Source organism: Miniopterus schreibersii (assembly GCF_964146895.1).
Source record: "Miniopterus schreibersii genome assembly, chromosome: 10".
Lineage (NCBI taxonomy): Eukaryota > Metazoa > Chordata > Mammalia > Chiroptera > Miniopteridae > Miniopterus > Miniopterus schreibersii.
In genome coordinates this window covers 10,081,264-10,103,753 of record NC_138110.1, presented here as the reverse complement: position 1 = coordinate 10,103,753, position 22,490 = coordinate 10,081,264, and the positions used below count along the sequence as shown (strand labels likewise).

The window sequence follows — 22,490 nt, the reverse complement described above, 5'->3', positions numbered from 1 at the left end:
TGTTAAAATATCTTCTAAATATGCAGCTTTATTTTGTTCATTTTTCTACCTATAAATTGCATGTTAATTAATATTCTATAAAATTGTTTTGCAGGCAGTTGACTCGTGGAGTTTAGGTGTCCTGATGTATGAACTACTAACTGGAGCGTCCCCTTTCACAGTCGATGGGGAGCAGCAAGCCCAAGCTGAGATACTAGGCAAGACTTAGCAAAATAAAATGAATACACTCTTGCTTAAAGGAACTGATCGCCTTTCTCTAATTCGGCTAATAGAAGAAATAATTTTTAAAAATGGGGATAGACAAGGTTAGGTTTAAGTGGCTATTTTCCATTTATAATGCTATAATGTAGATATATAACCTTTCTATTTCTTTGTATTTTATGTGCCCAGATAGATCTTAAGTTGCATGGGGAGAGAGCCCAATATTTTATGTACCCCACAGTGCTTAGCATGGGGCGTGAGCCCCCATGGCCCGGGCCGGGCAGCATTGAGTGCCAGGGCCAGTTGGAATGTGGGCGCAGAGGCTCATGGGATGCGGGCATGGGGACAGTGGCCATAGAAACAGTGGAAGGTGGGGCACAGAGCAGTTGGGCTCAGAGCCAGTCGGTGTAGAGCCAGTTGGTGCAGAGACGTCGGACGCAGAGACTCTGGTACAGAGACCTTGGGCCCAACACAGTGGGCGAAGCCTGAGGATGGATGATGCGAGCAGGGAGCTCCTGGAGCTCTTTCTTCACGGCCCCCTCATCGCGTGGGTGAGTAGCCAGGCTCCCTACTACGTTGGTGCTCCGGCCCTTCTCCCGCCTGCCTGTGGTCCCTACAGACCCGACTATTGCCCCTTGGGACCCCGGGAAAGTCCCAGCACGCCGGGGTCTTAGCAGGTGTGGGGTCCAGACCAGGGCCTGGGGTCGGGAGGCGTTTCCAACTCGGGAGCGTGTGCCCCCTGCAGCGTCCTGGCCCTGGGCTGGGAGTGGGTGGGCCTGTTCCCATCAGGGTGCTGGGCTGCCATTCCAGGAGGAGACAAGGTCTGAGTGGTCACCCCAACCCCTGTCGCTTGGCCATTCAGGTAAAGGACTCCCCAGAAAATATCCTTGTGTAGCTTTTGACCTGAGTCCAGGTGGTGAATGGTGGTGACGGGTGGGCCTTGGGGGACGTCTGAGTGGGAATGTATACAATCTGCGGTGGGCAGAGTGAATTCTAATAGATCAGATGTGAGTAATTTGTTGAAAAGTTCCTTTTATTTTTCATTTCTTTCCTGTTCTGGGACACTGGGAAAAAGTGGGGAGAAGGTTTCCCTCCCGCTGTCTCGAATCTGTTGCCTGGAGTAGGGCAGGAAGAGGGGCCCTGAAGAAAGGTGGGCTTGGAGCCCACTGAAGCATGGGTGGGCGTTGGGTGACCCTTCAGCCCACAATCCGTGGTTGTCCTGACGAGCTTCAGAATGTGTGTGGGGTGACTTTTCCTGCCTTTCTGCATCCTGCTCCTTGCAGGTCAAAACCTTGGGACCCTTTGAAGGCAGCAACGATGACAACCTGAGGGTTTACATGAGTCTGGTCGATGGCATCTTTCTTAACCAGATCATGGTAGAAATGTAAGTTGTCTTCAAGTTTGTTTTCAGGTTGTAAAAGGAGACCTGCAGTTGCTCTGGGAGGGTCCTTGCCCCTGGGCCAGTGATATCTCAGTATAAGGGCCTTTGCAGCCCTTCCTTGGGGTGGGAAGAACTGCAGGACAGTGTGTTAGCAGCTTGATTGATGAAGGACATTAGAACTGTAGATGGTGCAATTAACTTCAAAATCAGCTATTTCATGTGGTTTAAGCAATGAATTAAAAAAAAAACCACAAATAACACATTTTTGGGGGATCAAGGAACTATAAGGGACAGTGTCTGCTTACAAAATGTGTCAGGGGTTGGTCGGGAGCATCTGTGAGTGACTAAGGTTTCCCCCTCGGTAAGGACGCCTGTGTTTCTGAGCCACACTCCTTACAGCCTCACACTAGCCTAGACTTGGAGAGGACTACATGCCACTGGAAGGGAGGTGTGGCCAATGTGGGGAGACGCCATTTCCATTGCCATGTTTCTTTCCCTAGCGATCCCAGGCCTGGATATCAACCCATCAACCAGCAGGTGAACAATGATATTAACCTCCGGACTGAGAACTTAAGCATCCTGGTCACAAATATCAAGACCTTCTACCAGGTGAGGGCAGCTCTTGGTGTCCCAGGTGTTCTGTGCCCCTGACACTGACTTCACTCAAACAGTTGCTCTTTGCCCCTAGCAATGTCTTCACTCAAACCTTTCCCCACAGAAATCCTGGAGGAAATGGTATTCACATTTAGGCATCTCCTTGCTGACACTTGGTGTGTTTTTGCCATTTTCATCTTTTTCTTTTTACCTTGTGAGAAGGTTCAGAAGTTCGATGTCTTTACTTTTCCAGCAAATGTTGTTTGAGCTGTGTGGTGAGCAAAGCACGGGTGTCTGGTGCTGTGAGAGCCCCAGACATGAGCCTTGGGTCGCCAATGTGGCCTCCAGCACCAGTCACACTGGGAGTGGCTGGAATTCGTGGGGAACCTGGAGGACGTTCTTGGCCACACCTCAACGAGTCTTTGTACACCAGCAATTCAAGGGGTGGAAGGAGATATGGGAGCACACGAGGGTTATGTTGGGCCAGGGCGGTCATCGACGAGCCTCTATCTTGTTGACAGGAGTAAACTGTAGGGTGTTCCATTGGCCCTGCTGTGTAATCATCCCCTTTTCCTTTATCAGTGCTTGCTGGCAGGATACTGAATGTAGAGTTTCAGCGAGCTATGCAATAGAGAGACTCCTGAGAAAATTTGGAAACCTGTTTTTAAAAGGTTTAAGGTTGCTTTGTCAGTGAAGATTTCTATAACAACCAATTTCGTGAGGCCAGGAATGCTTATGGAACCTACCCCCTTCCTCGTCTTCTGTAAAAATTTAATTTGTATCTTCTGATTTGTAAGATCCAAGTCCCATCTGCTCAGGGAAGAGGACCTGGCCTGAGGCCCTCGGGGAACGCAGCGGTGGGTGCGGGTGGAGCTGCCACACTGCCAGGAGGGCTTGTCAGAGACACCCCGGCAAGGGGCTTGGCTGATGGCTGGTGGCTGGGCCCGCTGTCAAAGGCCCTTGGTCTGAGGGCCAGAAGGCAGCTGGTCTCCCACACCAGCTCTCCGATGGGTGCAGATTAGCTGTGACTTATCCCTCTCCCAGGGAAGGGCTGCTGTACAGGAGAGAAGCCGCCTGATTCACATCGTGTCCCGGAGACCTGCTGAGCGCCAGCGTCCTGCATGATCGGTTATAGACACCCAGCAGCACCTCTTTCATTTTCATTCTGCATTTTCAATTGCACAAGCAGACCGTAGCATAAAAATAAAGACATCTTTTACAAAGACACTCACAGCTGACCCTGCGGTCCTGGCATTAACACATCTTCTTTGACCCCAGGTCTCTGTCCATAAGCAGACATGATGCGTATTTGGTTCTGATCCAGGCAGAAGTGCAGTTAGCTTGGAGTTTTCACGTGGTTTCTATCCTAAGTTTTCCTTCCTCACACGTGGCTTGCTCATAGTGATCGTGTAGTGGCCGCACACTCATCCTGTCATTTTCTTAATGCCTCTTTATTTTTGTTTCCTGTTCTCAATGGTAACTTTCCCTCTTTGTTTCTGTAGGATGTTCTCGAGCAGCTCGTAGTCATGCGTTTGCCGAACGTCACGATGATCGGCAAAGATCCGCTATCTGGTGAGTGAAAGCCGTGCACAGAATTCTCGCTTGCCTTAAATAATACACAAACGCACAAGTAGAAAACAGATGGGCTGTGTGCACCCAGGTAGGAAGCACTGAGTAGAGAAAGGATTTTTTTTTCTCATCTGATTTTCCCCCCTACAACCAACCAGTGTCTCACCAGTGAGATTTTATAATCAGATGAGCCTAATTAAATATGTTGCTTTTTCAATGTAGGCCGAAGTATCGAGGAAGTCAGGAAACTACTGGTGCTGATGCTGGGCTGCGCTGTGCAGGTAGGGCTTGGGCAAGAGGGGAGGAGGCCTGCCCTCAGCCATCTCGTGTTGGGGTTTGTGGGGATTAGACTCCACCTTAGTGAGGCAGGAGGGAAGCTGCCTGAAGCGCAACGTGACACATCCCTGGCTTCCTGAGAAAAGGGACCACTCATTAGGTGGTAGCCACTGCTTGTCCCAGGGCACCTTTGGCAAGAAGCAGGTGGGGTTTCCTCAGCCCAAGGTGCCATTAGCAAATGGTCCCTGGTTTGGGGACACCTAGAACAAAGGTCAGAAACCACACACAGCCTGGGGGCTGAGTGTGACCCACCCCCTGTGTTTGAAATGAGCTTTTCATTGACCTATAATCCAGGAGATGGTGGTTTATTCCCAGTCAGGGCACATGCCCAGGTTGCAGGCTCAATCGCCAGTGGGGGGCATTCAGGAGGCAGGCATGAATGACTCTCTCCATTGATATATTTTTTTCTCTCTCTTCCACTCTCAATATCAATAAGGTATATATTTTAAATTATAAAAAAGAAAATAGGCTTTCACAGGAACAGAGCCTCAGTTGTTTCTCTGTGTGTTACCCCTGGCTGCTCCGACACCAAAGTGGCACAGGTGAGACCAAATGGCCCGTAGACTCTAAGATATTCTTACCATGCAGCCGTGTGAAGATATAGTTTGCCACACCCTGGCTTGAAGCAGGTGTTCTTCATTTTATTTTATTTCATTTTTTGTGTTTTTTCATTGATTTCAAAGAGAGGAAGGGAGAGGGAGACAGAGACTAAAACATGGATGGGAGAGAAACACTGATCAGCAGCCTCCTGCATGCCTCCTACTGGAATGGAGCCTGAAACCCAGGTGTGTGCCCTGAGCAGCATTTGAACCCAAGACCTTGCGGTGCCTGGGACAACAGTCAGGCACTCAGCAACACCGTGTTGCTCAGGCACACTCAGTGTTGTTGATCTTTACTTGTTTAAGATGTGCCTGGAGAGCTTGTTTCAGGTGCAGATTTCTGTGTTTCACCTCCAGTGTCTTCTGCCTGATGGCTCCTCAGGTGATTCTGATGTAGGTGGTCAGAGCAAGTTCTAAAGAAACCCCCAGGGTAAGGGACCGTAGGGAGGACAAGGGACAAATTGTTGGTTACAAAGGAGGAAGCCAGGGGCTGGGTGGGCAGTTGGTTTGGAAACTATTCCTGTGGGTGGGAAGGGCCCAGGTTGCCTCAGTGGCAAATGCTTCCATTAACACGTGTTCCCCTCTGCAGTGCGAGAGGAGAGTGGAGTATATAAACCGGATCCAAGAGCTGGACTTGGCCACCCAGGCCGGGCTCGTGGCCCATATTATGGAGGTAGGTGTGTGGCTGGCTTTGTGGGGCTCAGCCGGGGACCCCCACTCCTATTGCAACCAGGAGGCAGGCTGTCTCCACGAGGGAAAAGTTTAAAGCCTATGTCACCTGTTGGTGACTTTACTAATTTTAGGGTTCAGAGACCACAGCAATATGGACCCTGTTTATAAAGGTAGTGTCTTGTAGGAGCTCCAACCCCAGATTACCACTCTGTTCTTTGCTAGTCTGAAAACAGCAGTCGGTGGAGCAGCGGGGAGAGATGTCGCCTTTATTACTTGCACTCGGCCAGGGTAGGCTAGGGCCTTACCTAGCAGAAGAGAGGGGATAGGAGGGAACCATGCTGGGAACGGCCTGCTTGCAGACCCAGGACAAACAGAGCCTGGTGAGGCTTGTTAGCCTTCAAGGACATGGGAAACCCTTGGGTATGTGGTGCCCTGCTCCTCGTGGCAACTGGCCAGGCCGACACCTTTCCACTGCCTGGGAGGGGGATTGGGGTGTATCCTCACTTGCTTGACCCCACAGGTAGTCATTAGCGAGCTAAAATGAAATGGGGGTAAAAATGAAAACAATTTCTTCACAACACCTTCATCAAGTCTGCCATTGCCTAGTCTTCTTGCCTAATGTGGACTCAGACTACTTTTAAGTGCTCTCAGATGACTCTGAAGTGGTTTGGGCTCAGAGTTTGATTTACAGAGTGTATTCTGGCACATGTCACCCTGCTTCAGATGGTTGATGTTCGAGAAAGATTCTCTGTTTCTGTTGGTGACATGGCAGAGAAACCAGCTGGTACTAGTTAGGAAGTGAGAAAGCACCAGGTCCCTGAAGGGCTGTCACTGCAGACTCAGCCCCTGGGGTTGGGTCCGGAGGGCTCTGTACTGAGGACAGCCCCTCTGACATTGACCTTGGCAGAGGTGGTAACGTCAGGGAAGTGGTTTCCCTAGAAACCGGGCCTGTGAGGGCAAGCCCCGACCTGAAAATTTATTTCCCTGACAGCCTTCCCCACCCTCCGTCCAGAAGAAGCCTTGTATGTTTTAAGTGCCTTAGGAGATGTGGTTCGGCCTTTAGTCTGATGGGACAGATTAGATAAAGGCATGAAAAGGACGGGAGCAGGTACACATAGGAGCAGGTGTGTGACTGGCAGGGTCAGGTGAACAGAGCTCCCCACGCCGATGCGGGACAGGCTGTGTGATGGTTCCCCGGCCTCCAGGCACCACGGGGCTGGGTTCGGAGTCAGCCCCGGAGCAGGAGCTGGCTGCGGCTTGTTGCAGTCGAGGGGAAACTCAGCATTGTCAGAAACACACTCAGCCATTCCTGTAAGTGCGTGGCCACCTCTTGGCCTGAGAATCATTCTGCCTTTTGATTTTCCTTATGTGTCCCCATGTTTTGAAAATGTATGTAGCTGGGGACTAGGTCCTTGCCACTCGCTGTCTGTCCTGCTCAACCAGCAGGATATTTAAAATGAGAGGGGGTGGAATGCAGCCAAAAGAATCCTGAGCGATGGTCAGATTCAGTGCTGGCTGCAGGGACTTGAGAATTAGTTGCGTGCTTCTCAGGCAGTCAGGTGCCCGGGATCCACAAGAGACCCACTGAGTGAGAATCCGGGAGGAGCGACATGAGCCTTTAATTTGAGCTGCTCGATTGAGTGATGTGCAGATGGGGTTGTGTCCCGAGAGCCCTTTTTCAGACACGAAGGGCGTTTCCCAGACCCTGGTGTGGAGCAGGCCTAGAACCCAGCCCCTGAGTCCCAGATCCTGGCCTTTGGGGTGCCCCGTATCATTGGCTGAGATTTCTCCTAATTCCCTGAGGTCCTCTGACTCCCGACTTTTCCTTTGTGAGGTGGGGAGAAGTAAGGAAGTGGGTGCCATTTGAGAAACTGGAAGGCCCCGTTTTCATGTGGGTTTTGTTGTTTAAGTTATTCTCTACCTCCATTTACTCCTCTCTAATATTTAAGAACTTTTGGGTGCGTTTCCCTGAGTGTCTTCCGCTTTTGTGGCGTGAGTCCTCCAATAGTCATCTTCCCAAACTGAGATGACAAGGACGTGAACGAGACCTTGTGCCTCTGGCTGCTCTGGGGGGTCAGGTTGAGAAGGAGAGGCTGGCAGTCGGTGGAGAGGCGGCCCGGAAAGGCCGTGGCCGTGGGCCTGCGCTCCCAGCCGGCTGAAGGGGAAAACCAGGTGGTGCGAGTGGCCAGTGGGACTGAGATACAGGCTTACCTGAAAATTATTTTAGATCATGAAATATTTCCCTGAAAAATAACATAAGATTGTTGTGTACCAACATTCTGACCTAAGTCTTTTACTATGGGGCCATGTTTGCCTTAGATTTTACGTACTAAGATAGTATTCCTCTTGTACTCTCCCACACCCAAGATTGACCTTCTTTGTGTGATAAATGGATGGTGCTCCAGTCACAACATCTGAGGAATTTTGAGGGAACTACTGCATTGTAAGGAGCTTTCTGGTGTTAACATCAGTGTCCTCTTTGAGCTGGTGATGAAGGGAGAAGTGGTTTGTGAGGGTAGAGCCTGGGAAAGCACCTGTTCAGGAGCCCCTGCCGGCCATAGGAAATTTGTGGATGAGAGCTGTTAATGTCAGTGACATGGGTCCGCTGTGGGAGAGTGCGCCTAGGCCCCGTGGCATGGCCATGGTGGGTGGGTGCTCTCAGGTTTCCCTGGAGCTGCTCCCTGTGAGGCCTCTGCAGCACCCTACCCGTGTGTGCCCTCAGGTGACCCACAGTCCGGAGAATGTGCTGGACTTGCAGAATTTCAGACTTCCAGACATGATCCCAGAGGAGGTAGCGGCCTTCTCCAGGAACATGCTGCTTCTCCTGAAGAGGCTGCTACGTGAGCGAGACCAATGCCAGGAGGTGTGTTTGCTGATGGCCAAGTGGCCTGTTGGGACAGGTTGAGGAGGGGCCTGGGCCTGGGGCCCGAGTGCTGGGTGGCTGTCTTCATCCTGACTCTCCCTCTGAATCCTGCAGACCACCCCCTCCTCCTCTCGGATGTTCCCCGGGTGTCAGGACATGGGATTTTCCCTGCACTGCACAGTCACCTCCAAGACACCTGTGTCAGGGTAGAAGTTCAGCTTGGGGACACTGCTCCATTCACAGTCCCCTTTTTGTCTCACTAACTATATCCTTGGTTTTCACTAACATAGCACCATTCTCCTGGCTCCCTGCTGGTTTTACAGTCTTAGCTGACATCCTCTCTTTTACATTTTTCCATCTTTTGGTTCTTTTTCACCAAGTACTAGTGTGGGCACTGTGCTGGGCACAGGAGCCTGCTGATGAGACCCCCCTCTCTGCCCACCTGTCTCAGGAGCAGGAGCACCTCCAAGTGCAACAGCCGCCTAGTCCTTTCCAGGTCTCTAGCGCGGACTCAACATTCTGCCTGACCAGCAGCCTCTCCATGGAGGAGAAGCAGCACTTGGTCGAGGAGCTAGAGAACACCAAGGCCAGACTGTGCCTCATGAACCAAGAGCTGTGAGTCCTCCTGTGCCCCTTCTTTCTGTTCTTCTCCCACGTGTTACCAAGCCATTTCTAGCACATGTGGTTCATTGCCATGAGGTGCATCAGACGGGAGAGCTCTGATTTGCACCCTGGAGTCCCTGGGCTCTGCTCTGAGCTTGATCCCTGTTTGTTCCTGGACTAGTCCACTCCCAGCCTGGTCCACACAGGAGGGTTTCTTCTCGTGCTTTAGGGTTCCTATCAGTGCAGACACTATAGGCTTAGAGAGGCAGCCTGCTGTTTACCCTCAGGCCTAGTGTGAGGCTCAAGTGGTGACACACTGGGGTGGTTTTCTTGGCCGGAGGGAGGATGTGTCTCACCCCATCTGGTGAGCCTGTTCCCCTTTCCTGAAGCTGGTGATGTCACTTTGCCCATCATCTCGGGTGCTGCCCTCCTTCCCCACCCGGCCAGGTGGCCTCACTGCCTACCTGACTCTGGAGTGGCACAGTGCCTCCTGGAGTCCCCTGACCTGTCCCACACACTCAGAGGAAAAATCAGTGTCTGGTGGGTGTAGTCTGAGAAGAGTCATTAAAAGTGGGGGATTCCAAGATGGCGATGGATTAAGTGGAAGCTACACTGACACTCTCCCAGGACATAACTGGAATTCCAAGTAAAATATGGAAAAGATTATCCTGAATAATCAACGGAAGACTAGCTAGAGAGCACCCTTATAACCAAGGACCTAAAGCAGAGAGCGCCTAGAGACTGGTAGAAAGTATGGAGGCTAGAGATGGCTTCTTGCGCACCCAGAGGCAATAGCTGGAGGTCCGGAGGGCTATCTCAGCTGTGGGGTGTTCCCAGTGTGAAGTCTGGATTCGAAACATGAAGCTGGGCTCCTCAGCCCAGAGCAGCACATGTAAGAAAGGTGACCATATACGATGTAGCTGTGAAAAGCACCGAGATTTCTGTGTGCCAGGGAGTGATGGCTGGAAATGCTGGCAGCCTCTTCAAAGGCCAGTGCACAAAGTTTTGTGTCAGCTACTCATTTTGAGCTCTGGTGGAGGGAGGGCAGAGTAGACTAGAGCTGTGTGAGGAAAATCCTAGCTCTGGGGCTAGAGCTGAAGGGTGGCCATCTGAATTCCTGTGCTGAGTCATTCCCCCAGATGCAGAGGCTGTCTTTCTCAGGTACACCTGTACTTCCCAGGCAGCTTTTGCCTGGGGGGGGGGACAATTGCCCCACCCTTTGGCAATCCTCTCACCCCACCCTGTGGTCTACAGCCTGAACCTGACTAAGAGACTAAGAATAACAATCACCCTGCAGTTAGAGGTGGACTGTGGTTGACTCTGGTCTGCCTGATCTGCTTCTGGACCCAGGGTTTGGAACATCAAACCCTGGTGTGCATGTTGGTTTTTCCCAGGGGCACCCAGCCCCAGCAGAGAGAGCCAGCCGCCACAGGTTGTGGATCACGTGTAGCTCCAAACAGAGAGTACCCAAGGCCATTCACAAAGAGAGTTTGACATTGGCCTGCACCAGAGACCCTTCAAAAAGAATGGGACTCCTAGCACATCTACCTAATACATACACAGAAAACCTAAGAGGCGACCAAAATGGGGAGACGAACAAGCCCCCACAAGAAGAACTAAAGGAAATGGAGATACACAATCTTATCAGATCCAGAGTTCAGAATAATGGTTGTAAGGATTGCCCTAACAGCAGAAGAAAAGATATGGAAACTATGCAGGCTATTAAGACTGACCTAGCAGAAATACAGACTACATTGGGGCCTAGCCGGTTTGACTCAGTGGTCAGAGAGTTGGCATGAGGACTGAAGGGCCTCAGGTTTGATTCTGGCCAAGGTCACATACCTCAGTGTTGGCCTGGATCCCCGGCCCCATTCTGAGCATGAGTGGGAGGCAACCAATCAGTGTGTCTCATATTGATGTCTGTCAGTCTTTCTGTCTCCCTCTCTCTCTCGTACTTCCTCTGAAAAGCAATGGAAATCATATCCTTGCATGAGGATTGAAATAAAAAAAGAATACACTGGACGGGATAAACAGCAGAGTGTTGTAAGCTGAGGATGAGATCAGCCAATTAGAAGACAGGGTCGAAAAAATACTGAATCAGAGATCCAGAAAGAACAAACAAGGGAATTGTGTAACGGAGCTGTGGCACAACATGAAGCATAACTGCATTCACATCCTTGGAGTCCCAGAAGGTGAAGAGAGTGAGCCAGGGATAGAGAACCTGTTTGAAGAAATAGTGGCGGAAAACTTGCCGAACCTGGTGAAGGAAAGTCACACAAATTTGGGAGGCACACAGAGTGCCAAGCACAAAAATTGCAAAGAGGCCCAGGCCTAGACACTTAATGAAAATGCCAAAAATTCAAGACAGAGAGAATGTTAAAGGCAGCAAGAGAAGAGCGTTGTGTTACCTACCTACAAAGGGGCTCCCATAAGGCTGTCTGTTGATTTCTCATCAGACACTCTACAGGCCAGAAGGGAATGGCATGAAGTATTCAAGGAAGTGAAAAGCAAGGATCTGCAACCAAGACGACTTTATCCAGCAAGGCTATCAATCAAAATAGATGGTGAAATAAGGGGCTTTCCAGACAAAAAAACGGCTAAAAGTTTCTCACCACCAAATGTTGTTGCAAGAAATATTAAAGGGACTGCTGTAATCAGAAGTAGAGTGTTTGGTAGAGTGGACTTCAGCTGTGTATGCTGTGGTGTCATTGTGAAGGGCTGGAATGACAGGGAATTGAAGGGACTATGGAGACACATCGGATGGGGGAAGGTGGACTCGGCTCTGTGGCTGGAGGAGATCCCCCAGAGCTAGCCCCATGTCTGTGCCAACTGCCATTCTCCGATTTCTCAGCTGTCCAGCCCACTCCCTGCCCATCGCCCTCCCTTTCAGCTCTCCATAGAGCAGCCCCCCAGAGGAGGCTTTGCAGTGTTCAGGGGTGTCCCTTCCTAGCAGGTGTCTTCCCTCCCACAGGCAGGAAGACAAGATGGCGCACAGGGAGGCAGTGGAGCAGCTCGAAAAGCTCCTGAACACCCAGCGGGAGGCTCTCCAAGAACAGCAGAGGTCCAACGCCATCCTCACCGATGAGAACCAGAAGCTGAGGGAAGAGCTGGACAGGTAACCGCCACCACCCCAATGCTGCGGCATCTGCCAGGATGTCATTCAGACCAACGTACTCAGCACCCACTGAGTGAAACTCAAGAGAGTCCCCTGGCAATGATGCATTCTTACAAACCTTGTCATGTTAACTGCAGGATGGGAATAGGGTAAAAGGACCGCAGCTGGTAGCTGGGATGGAAGGACTAGGGACACCTGGGATGGTGCACTGTCTGGGTTTGGATAGCCTCACCTCCCACACTGTCGATCGTGATGATGGCATGGGGTCCGGGCACCTTCATCCCCTAACACCAGTGGTGGAGGTAAGGTCAATTTTCATTCACACATTCCCTCTTTGTGAATCATCTACTGGCTGAAATGTACTTGGAACCCCCATATGTGCACATGTGGCCTTTTGTGGACTGTCCCTGAGTGCGGGATACTGACGTCATCTGATGTGCACTTTCGCATCTGCGGTCAGTGAGGCGTTTGACTCCTGCCTTGTTCCAGCTCTCCTGCTGTAAACGAGCGCCCTTCCTGTGGCCCAGTTGGTGCCATGGTTTTCTAGTTTTGTGCTCTTTGGTGGTGATTTCTCTGTTTGAAATGGCCCCCACGTGCCGTGCTGTGTGCTCCCTAGTGTTCCCATGTGCAGGGCTGCGCTGGGCCTCACGGGGGTACACAAGTGGTAGATAAGGCGCCTTCTGGCAGGAGTCACGGGGCTGTTGCTGTGAGGATGTTACACAGGCATCTTTATGTCTTGATCAGTTGCCAAAAGTGTGGCCTGAGACTCACAGGAACGTTGGCATCAGGTTCAGTGTACACCGATTCCGTCTTCCCTGTGACCATAGAACATACTGCGGATCATGGGAATTGACTGACTTCTTTAACACATGAGGAATCAGGCTCAAAGAGATTTAGACCCTTGTTGAAGCTCAGTGCTCCTACTGAGTGGCATAGTCAGGATTTGAGGCCAGGGCTTGTCTCAACCTAGAGGCGTGACCATAGGAAGCCTTCCTCCCCACAGCCTTGTTTTAGCAGGTCCTGGGGGGCTGCAAAGTCAGGTGCCTGTGGTGGCCCGGCAGGCCCTGGACGTGGGGAAGGAGTGTCAGTAAAAGACCAGGCCCTGGTAAAGAACACACGGCAACTGAAGGTATGACCTGGGAGGTGGATCCAGGGACGCCTGGTTATGTTTTCTTGAGAATACTTTCTTCTCAGAAGCGAGACATCTGAATGTTGATGTGAAACCTAAACATTTTTAAATGATGACATACTCATTAATTTTAGAAACAGAACTGTGTGGGCCAAGCTAGACCTATTTGTGTTCTCACTGAGTCCATGAGCCTCTGGCAATTGGAGCTTTCTGGCATAAATATTTCTTAGGAAACCCAATCAGGTAATTCTGGTGATGACGATCATTTCAGTGGATTGACAAGAACGCCAGAATCTCATTTTATATTTCCTTCCAGAGTTGAAATTAGAAAGGGGCTTGGAATTGAGGAGGAGAGCTGGGCAGAGGCATAGAATTTTAGAGCAAATGTTCTGATTTAATGATTTCTGAAAGTATTTTAATAGAAGAAGCCTTTTTTCCAAGGAAGCAGGGAAGCAAAGCCATAAGTATAAAGGATGTTAACAGTGATGCTCTGCTGAAGTCTTGTCCAAGGCTGCCTGTCCTGTCCCCCCAGCGCACAGTGGGGTCCATGGGGAGCCTCATAGAACCCAACAGGCACAGTTTGAGAACTACTGATTTTGTTCAGCCTTCACGTACACATGGGAAAGCTGATGCCCCGAGAGGCGGTGATTTTGCTAAGGTTGCAGAGCCGGGACAGAGCCTGGGAGTGTTCCTGAGCCCTTGGCCCTGTGTCTGTCCACCCCTAGAGTGAGCATCCTGCACCGGCGGGTGAAGGGGCAGCAGGAGGAGCTGCAAGCCCGCAGCACGGAGCTGGGAAGCGCCCTTGTCAAGATGCAGGTGGAGGCGGACCACTGGCAGGCCCGGTTCTGCCAGCTGGAGGAGGAGCACCAGGCAGCCAGCGCCTCTCTGGCCCAGCTGCGCAAACAGTGCGAGGTGAGGCCTGGGGGGCCCAGGACAGCGGGCGGTGCTCCCTGGGCTGAGAGCCTTGGGCTGGGCCGGGTCCAGATAGGTCCTCGTTGGCGTCCTTGCTCAGAGACTGTATGTGAATGTCACCCAGAGGCCGAGGGGAAGCCAGAGGCATTTGAAGGGGACGAACACCCTGACCGTCAGGGATGTGTCAGGAAGCACCTTTCGTCTGACCTCGGCTTTTGCAGGGTCGGGCGGTGCGTGGAAACAGCCGAGTCCTGTTCATGTCCCTCCTGCTGCTGTGCACTCTGCCCTGTGCTCCCCGGGGTCCTCTCACTCAGTTCTCACGATGACCTCGTGAGCGGGGCTCCTGTCCTTGTCCTTCTTAAGTGGTGCCTTGGGACCCAGTTTGATTGAAGCCGGAGCTTTTGACTGTCCTGCTGCACCAACCGCGATGATATCCTAGAGCAGGACTTGGTCCACCTCAGCCCCAAGTTCAGATCCAGCCCCCCACTCACTGCCTCTTTTTGTATGTCTGTGAACCAATAATACCTTTTACAGTTTTGAAAGGTTGGGGAAGTCACGAGAAGAAGAATATTTGGTGGCAAGTGAAATAGGAACCTTAGATGTCTGTGTCCACAAGTAAACTTGTTTTTTTGTCTCTTTTTTAACACAGCCACACCCATGCATGTCCATTTTATCTCTGGCTACTTGCCTGCTGTAATAACAGAGTTGAATAGTTGCCACAGAGACCACCATCCTGCTGGAAAGCCTAAAACAGTCACCATCTCACCCTTGACAGAAAAAGTGCCAACCCTCATGTAAAGCAGAGGTGTCCAATAGGAATATAATGCAGGCCGCCCCACGTAATACAAAATTTTCTAGTAGCCACATTAAAACAGTAAAAGGAAAGAGGTGGGATTAATTTTAATGATAGATTTTATGAGTTATTTGAAAAAAAATATTTTTATTGATTCTTTTGACAGGGAGAATAAAAGGGAGAGGGAGAGACAGAGACATCCCTGATGATGGAGAAACTTGGGCCGGCTGCCTCCTGCAGGCTCCCTACTGGGGATCCAGCCCGCATCTTGGGCACATGTCCTTAGCAGGAATGGAGCTAGTGACGTCCTGGTTCATGGGTCGATGCTCAGCCACAGAGCCACACCAGGAAGCAGGCTAATTAATGAGATATATCATATTTTTAAAAATGGTTATTAATTCCTCGGAATCTGTTGTCTATTTTGTACCTATGGCACGACTCAGCTCAGACTGGCTAGTTATCAGTGCCCAGTGGGCACATGTGGCCAGTGGCTGCCTGATCGGACGGAGCAGTGACAGAAGGCTTGGCCGTCCCCATGACATTGGCAGCATTGGTCACTCCGACTGGTCTAGATAGTAACGCAGTGGCCATCTGTGTGCCCGTCGCCTTTTTCTTCCTTTGGAATTAGATTCGAAGCAGTGGAATCGCAGGGCTTGGGGTGGTTGAGACCTTGTTCATCTGTGTTTTAGGTGCTGTCTCGACTCAAGGGCAACATGGAGGAAGCCAATTACCACCTTGCGGGCCGGGTTGAGATGTTGGAGCGGATCCAGAATTTGGACCATGACCAGCTGATGCTTCTAGAGCAGAACTTGTGTTACCAAGATCAGTGCTGGAACGTCAAGGAGCAGGAGGATTCCCTGTAAGGGGTGTGGGATGGCTGACGCCTGTCCACAAAGGGTCCTGGCTTCCAGCTGCAGCCTAGAGCCCAACATTCCGGGGAGAGAAGCCCTGGGGAACATTCGTGTCCCCAGGGCGAGGGGACAGGCCACCTTACCAGCATGTCCTCTCATTTTCCCTGGGGTGGTTCTAGATTTCTGCAAGCAGGGTGGTTGGCCTTTGTTTGCTTTTCAAAGACAGTGCCCACTGCCAGACACTTCTTGATCTGCCTTTGGAATGAACTTCACTGAAAAAAATATGATAGTGGTAAAGAGAAGTCCTCAGGGAAAGAATTCAGGTCAAAGGCTGAGCTTTTTTGTCTTGGAGAGTGGGTTGTTGTGCGCGTGGTTGCCCTCCCTCTGCCAATATCTACAGGGTCCGGACTTGGGCGGAGGCCCCTCGAGGTGCAGAGCACCAGTTCCCTGGTCAGCAGGGACTAGTAGGGGAGATGGGATGTGAGCGGAGCTACATGCATAGCACACGGATGTTGAGGGGCTCCCTGGAGGCATAGATGGAGGCATGGGGCTGGGAGTTGGGTTCTGCTGCTGGCATAGGACGAGGGGGCACATGCAGACAGGAAAGCACCCTAGCATAAGGCCAAGCAGCACGGCTGTGGGGGCAGAATCACAAAGTCTAGAATCAAAGATGTTGAGCTGACGGGACTGGGAATAGAGCAGGGGCGGTGGTTGGGGCCTTACTGGTTGGCAAGCTAGCACTTTGCCTGGGTCCCCACTTCACGGTGAACTCCCGCAAAAGCCCTCGGTTTAGGTGGGACCTCGGCAGTTTCATGGCCAAGGGGCCTGAGCAGCTGCCTGGATCCAGAGGACTCATTGCCAAGCAAGGAAACCAGGGATCAAGCTGTCAAGGCCACACCCACTGTGAGAGGCAGCGACAGGACAGGAGCCAGCGGGCCCCCTGGGCAGCATTGTATGGAGAGCACCCAGCACACCCCCAGGGGCCAGGAGAGAACAGAAGCAGGCCCCTGTCACAGGAAGGCCAGGCGCCCTTTCCTCAAGGTCGGGGTGCCCTCTGGAGGCCGAGGTTCAAGAGTTTCTCTGTGGTCCTTTTTGTGGTTTTCAAAATGTGAACTGATTTCCAACAATTAGAAATTAAGAGATTTTGCTTCACAACCTGGGTTTCTGGGTCCTTTGGGAAAACAATCAGAAGTTCCGCCCCCTCGCCAGCAGCCCCCCGTGTGCAGGGCCCGGTGCGGTTCCCCACGACACCATGCGCTCAGCAGCCCCAGGCCCGGCCACTCCCTCTGGTCCTTCCAGGCCAGCTTTGCTCCTGATTTTCTCTGTCTGGGCCCTGAAAGGCTTAGAGTTTGCTTCCCTGCAAGTGTTATCAAAACCAACATTGGAATGGGTGGAGGTCAGAGGTCTGACTTTGCTCAAGTGACTTTGAAACCTTGATGCCCATCTAACACGCTGAAGGCAGGTGTCTCCTCACCACTGGGGGTCTTGTTAGTTTGCCCCCCAGGAGCCAGCCTAGCCCTGTGTCTGACCCCGAGAGCCTCCCGTCCTGAATTGGCCTGGCCGGAAATTCCTTGGGGTTTCTGGGCTTGAGTTTCAGATGGACCAGAGTTTGCTCTCCTGAGATGATGTACAGCCTGGTCCTAGGTGCTTCAGCAGGTCTCCTTGAGGTGTTAGTGTTCCCGGACCCACATCCAATGCTTGTGTTCACACATTCCCACCTGAGGGACCACGATGTTCGTGAGCACCGTGATGTCTGAATCCCAGAAAACCACCGGCCCTTCTGGGCTGGGCTGAAGGGACAAGTTACATGTTACATTTAAAAAACGAGTTTGTTTTTCCTTTCTCCTCTGTTTTTAGAGACGACTTAAGTGACTTTCAGAGTGAAAATGACAACCTGGAAGAAAAATCCAAAGCTCCGCTCAAGCGCTCTCATCCTGCTCCAAAGAAGTGAGTTGCCTTAAGCTTCAGTGACTGAAAGAGAACAGAGAGCTTGTTCTCTCAGGAGGAGGGAAGGCTGTAGCCACCTGGAGCAGGGGCCCGTTGGTGGGCCTGTGTCTTCCACTGTTGAGCAGGACATCTGTGTGCAGGTCCCTCCCACTACGGACAGAATTTAGAGTTTCTTTCAGTCCTGCCCTCTGGACTCAGGGTTATCCAATGAGGGATGGCAAATGACAGCTGGCCATGAGCCTGTGTAAGGGCACAGAGAGTCTGGTTTTAGAGCCATTAAAGCAGGAGGGTCAGGTTTTGCCTGAAGATTTCAGGACATAGGAAGCCATGCTTCTGTCTTGGGAAGGAAGCTTGGATCAGACACCTAGACCAGCACCCATGGTCTTCAAACACAGGCGAAATTCCTCTGGAGTCACTGGACCCCAAGGCACTTGCAGAACCACTTTCCTTCTCCAGAGAGCAGCAGCTGCAGTTGTGGGCTGGCTAAGTCCCCTTCAGCAGGGCTTCCCCTAGTCCCGGGCCTGAGCCCCAGGAGCTGGCCCTTCAGGCTATCCTGCCCCAGCCCAGCCTTGAAGTCACATCCCCATGAATCCTGCAAGGCTTCTCTGTTCAAATCACAGAACCACAACATTTCAGAAGCTCCCTCTGCCCCTTCTGTTGAGAGGAATTGAGTCACCCATGAGGAACTGGAGTGATTTGTGTAAGCACAGTGCTATTTCAGGGCAGAGGCAAGATTAGAACCCAGATGGAGTTCTTCTGTTAGGTTAGAATGCCTCCATTTCTGCTCGGATACCACATACTACTTACCCTTTCAATTCGCTGTTTTTATGCATTTTATTTATTTTTTTAATGCTCACCTGAGGATATTTGTCGCATTGAGATTTATAGAAAGTAGAAGGGAAGGAAAGAGGCAGGGGTGTGTGTGTGAGAGACAGAGAGAGAGACAGAGGGAGAGATGGATATGAGAGAGACACATTGATTGGTTGCCTCCTGCATGTGCCCTAACTGGGGCTGGGGATTAAACCTTGACTGGGAATCGAACCTGCAACCCTGCTGCTCACGCTGACACTCTAAGCACGGAGCCACAGTGACCAGGCCTCACTGTTTTTCATTCAAACGACCCACTCTGCCCTGCCCTCTTCCCCTCACCCAGATTCCGCAGTGCCGGGAATGGCAAAGTATCCCAGCTTATTTCACTCATTACTGACTCTAGCAGAAAATGAGAAGGTCCCTGGCTTTTCCTGAAAATGGCATTTTCATCTGAACTTTCTAGGAAACATAGGTTAGGTTCGCGCAGCACCGCTTCCTGTGCTCGGCAGACAGTCACGGGCTGAGGGCGGTATTTGAAGTTGTTTCCCCGAAGGCTAGTGTGGGCTTCTGCCAAGACCGACACTTCTACCATCCCCGAGTCTGTGCACGTTAACTGCAAATTCTGTTTTACCTCCTGAACCCCAGATCCAGTGATTGTGGTGATGGCAAAAAGAAGCCGAATTCTGATCCCCAAGTTAATGGCCAACTTCACAGGCAAGTGATGGAAATCCCAGGTCACGGTAGGGCACCCGAAACCTGCTGGAGGGGGCAGTGAGTGTAACTGTGCCCTAAAAATCTCCTTCAAACTAGGAAAAAACGCTGGATTGGACCCAAATGGATCCTCAACCTTTTTAAAACGAATAAAAGGGGATCGAGAAAAGGAGAGGTATCGATTGTAGGTGCCTGTCCACTGGATCCCCGGGAGCCCATCCCATCCTGCTCCCAGTGGTGAAAGACCAGTACGCCCACAGCAGGCTCCCAGGAAAGGTAAGAGGGCGACCTGGCTGTAGGTGGGTAGTAAAGGGTGGGATTTCCGGTCTCCTTCCTGGGAAGGTAGAACCAGCCAGAAGGAGTGTTGGATGTGCACACGAGTGTGTAGGAGCCTGAGGGGGCATGCTCCATGCACACACCTCCGCCTCCTTAGGTATGTTACCAATCAAGTAGAAAATGCAAACCCAGGCAGTGTTGTGTTAGTTTTGTCCCAGAACAATGTAGTCACTTAAGCATGAGAAGCCTCGCAGATCGTGTCTGTGGTGAGAGGGACACAAATCTCCAGAGCTGATGTCCACACAGCCAGCACGGAGAAGCACCATAGCCTCTGTTTGGGTTTCCTTGTAGCTGTCAGGCCTAGAAGAAGCCATTTCTATAGGGAGATCCCGGTGCATTAAATACCTAATGGACATACGCAGGGTCTTCAGCAAGGCTGTGAGCAAGGCCGTGGGTGGCTCTGACCTGTACGTCACTGTGGAAAGCAGGTCCTGTTTCTGTGCCTTCAGAAAAACCAAGTATTTGTGGCTCACCCCACAGGCCCTTGCCAACTGGTGTTTTCCAGCTGCTGCTGTTTGTGGCCCGCGCCAGCACTTGGGACCTGGGTGCCCTGTGGACCCGGTGAATCCGGAGCAGACGGCTTGGCGGGGCGGGAAGCAGAGCATCTCCGGGTGTGTCCCCGGTTCTCAGTGCAGCTCAGCTGCTCACCAGCTGTGAGCAGGGACCACGAAAACACGTCCCTGTCCCACAGTTGTTAGTGTGCAGCGGGATGGAGACTGATGATCCCGGGAACAGGGACCGGATACTGTATGTGCTAGAGGAATGGGCCAGGAGGGGAGGTCTGCAGGCCTGGAAGGGGCAGCCTGCCCTCGGCCAGGGCAGTGTCCCCTCCCTGTAGCCGCTCTCACCCTCAGACCCGAGGGCTGTGGTGGACACTGGCATGCAGGTACACGGCAGCCGGGAGGGTGTTTCCCCACACTTGTCACTGAGAAGGTTGATTTTTTTTGCCTTTGGGGATGACTGTGTGTCTAGTTGTGGGTCCAGATGTCGGAATCCTGGGTCAGGCATTGTTGGCAGGTGTAGGTGTGTGTCGGGCTGCTGAGCTGTCCCGCAGACTGACGGTCCCTCAAATGTCTAGCTGCCTGGGGTCTGACTCCATGTGCGGGTGACCCCTGCCTCCTCTGCATGCACTCCTTCCTCTCCTCATGGTGTCCATCCGCCTCAGGGGACACGTCCACTAGGCTCCTCCAGGCTGTGAGGTGCTGGCAGAGGGCTGCAGGTTCCAGAGCAGGGTCAGACTTCGGTCTGGGGGCCTAGGCCTGCTGCCAGCATGGTGGGAAAGGACAGTGGTTTCCTGGACAGGGGAAGGCCAGCCCAGCACAACTGCTGTGCCAGGGCAGTGGCTTAAAGGGAACAATGGTGGGGTGGCTGTCCCCTGCACAGTCTTGAGTTACCCTTGGTGGCCCACCTCGTTGTTCCTACATCCCCCTTGTCAGATCAAAAGAAAGGTGTAGGTGTCAGTGAGGGTTTCGAGTGAGGTCAGTCTGGCATATAGGAACTGCTGGCGTCATTTCTGTTTCTTGTGGCCTAAGATGAAGCCGTCACCAGGTCTGAGCTGGTGGCCTGGGAAGGAAGAGAGGATAATGTGCCCAGCCGGTCTCTGCCTCACACTGAGCTTGGTGGGAATGAGGACAGATGGAAACCTTTGGCTGTGCCCAGGCTCCCAGCCCCGACCCTCCCATCCAGTGGATGTGTTTTTGGAAACGGCATCTCCCTCTGGGTCTGTTTTCCTGGTGAAGTTAGGGAGCTGCCTGAGTGACGGACGCCTGGCTTTTCTCCCTGACCCATGTGGGGCCTCGGCCTCACCATCTCAACCACGGGCCGGGTGTGTCATGGGGCCCAGCTAGGCTGTGAAAGGCCCAACAGGAGCAGGAAACTTCAGTCCTGGCCAAGTGGCCTGCACAGGGGACGTCTTGACCGGGAGAGGGCTCTCTGAGGACCATCGTGGCCCTCACCCTCGCCTCTCCCTTCTTCCTCTCTTCTCTGTAGGATATTCCACCTACCAGGATGACCTGCTGAATTACCTGTTGAGGAAAGGCAATGATGCCCGAACCATCAGATCTTAGCCAGGACCCCCTACCAGAAAAGAAGGGACCAGGATACCCACCAGCTCTGCGGCCCCACCATGAAGATGGCTGTCAGCACCTCCGAGGGGAAGCTGCTGAAGCCAGGGCCTGTGTGAAGCCCAGCTTGAGACCTGCTGAGGCGAGGCCCCACCCAGCACCCCCTGAGGCAGACCCAGCCTCCCCAGAGCCTGTCTCTGGGCAGACCCCAGCAAGTGTACATAGTGTGTTGAGGGGAGTGTGTCTGAGATGAGGTACACGCCTGATTTGGGAGTGGGTGTAGGTCCCCAGTGTCCCCATCGTGGGTGAGATGTTGACATGCTTTAGGAATAACTCCTTGTAATAGTAACCGCATTTCCTTTAATCTATTACATAGGTTTGTACAATGCATGTATTGAGGGTGAAATGCATGTATTTTGAGGGTGATCTACAGGGTGTGTCCCAAAAATGTACATAAATTTTCACAGCTGGTAACTCCCTTAGTTTTCACTCCTTTTCAGGTTTAACAAGTTTGGAATAATGGGTGAAGCCAGACTCAGCTTTGAACAATGAAAAATTATCCACTAAACTCTCTTATGGGGATACATAAAATATCAAGCTTACGGCTCAAACCCGGCAACAGTCAATGAATCAGGGGCAGCTGTGGAAAGACAAAGCGCACAAACGCCAAACAAAGTGGTTCCTGACGTTTGCGATTCCTTTCCTTCTGTCTCTGGAGCGCCCAGGCCGGAGCTGATGCGCAGCAAAGGAACCGCAAACCTCAGGGATCACCCTGTTCTGTGGGAATCTGTGCGCCTTGTCTTTCAGTAGCTGCCCTCAGTTCCCAAGTGTTGTTGGTTTTGTACCGTAAACTTTCTTTTCCGTATCCCCATAAAGAGTCCAGTGGATACATTTTCTTTGTTCAAAACTTAGTGTGACTTCACCCATTGCTTCAGATTCCTTAAACCTGAAGAGAGTGAAAATAAGAGTTATCAGCTGTGAAAATGTGTGTAACTTTCGGGGAAC

At 51.9% G+C, this 22,490-nt stretch overlaps 1 protein-coding gene across 1 annotated transcript; it reads left to right on the top strand.

Annotated features, from left to right (window-relative positions):
* Nucleotides 1–682: 682 nt before the first annotated feature.
* On the top strand, nt 683–21,718 carry LOC308562824 (protein Daple-like). Its single transcript, XM_081149256.1, has 13 exons — nt 683–752; nt 1,485–1,585; nt 2,083–2,191; nt 3,679–3,748; nt 3,968–4,026; nt 5,270–5,353; nt 8,075–8,215; nt 8,667–8,830; nt 11,790–11,933; nt 13,788–13,974; nt 15,457–15,626; nt 17,476–17,565; nt 21,412–21,718. Exons 1-13 carry the CDS (start codon nt 693–695, stop codon nt 21,431–21,433), a joined length of 1,401 nt encoding a protein of 466 aa, XP_081005382.1. The 5' UTR covers nt 683–692; the 3' UTR covers nt 21,434–21,718.
* Nucleotides 21,719–22,490: the final 772 nt, after the last annotated feature.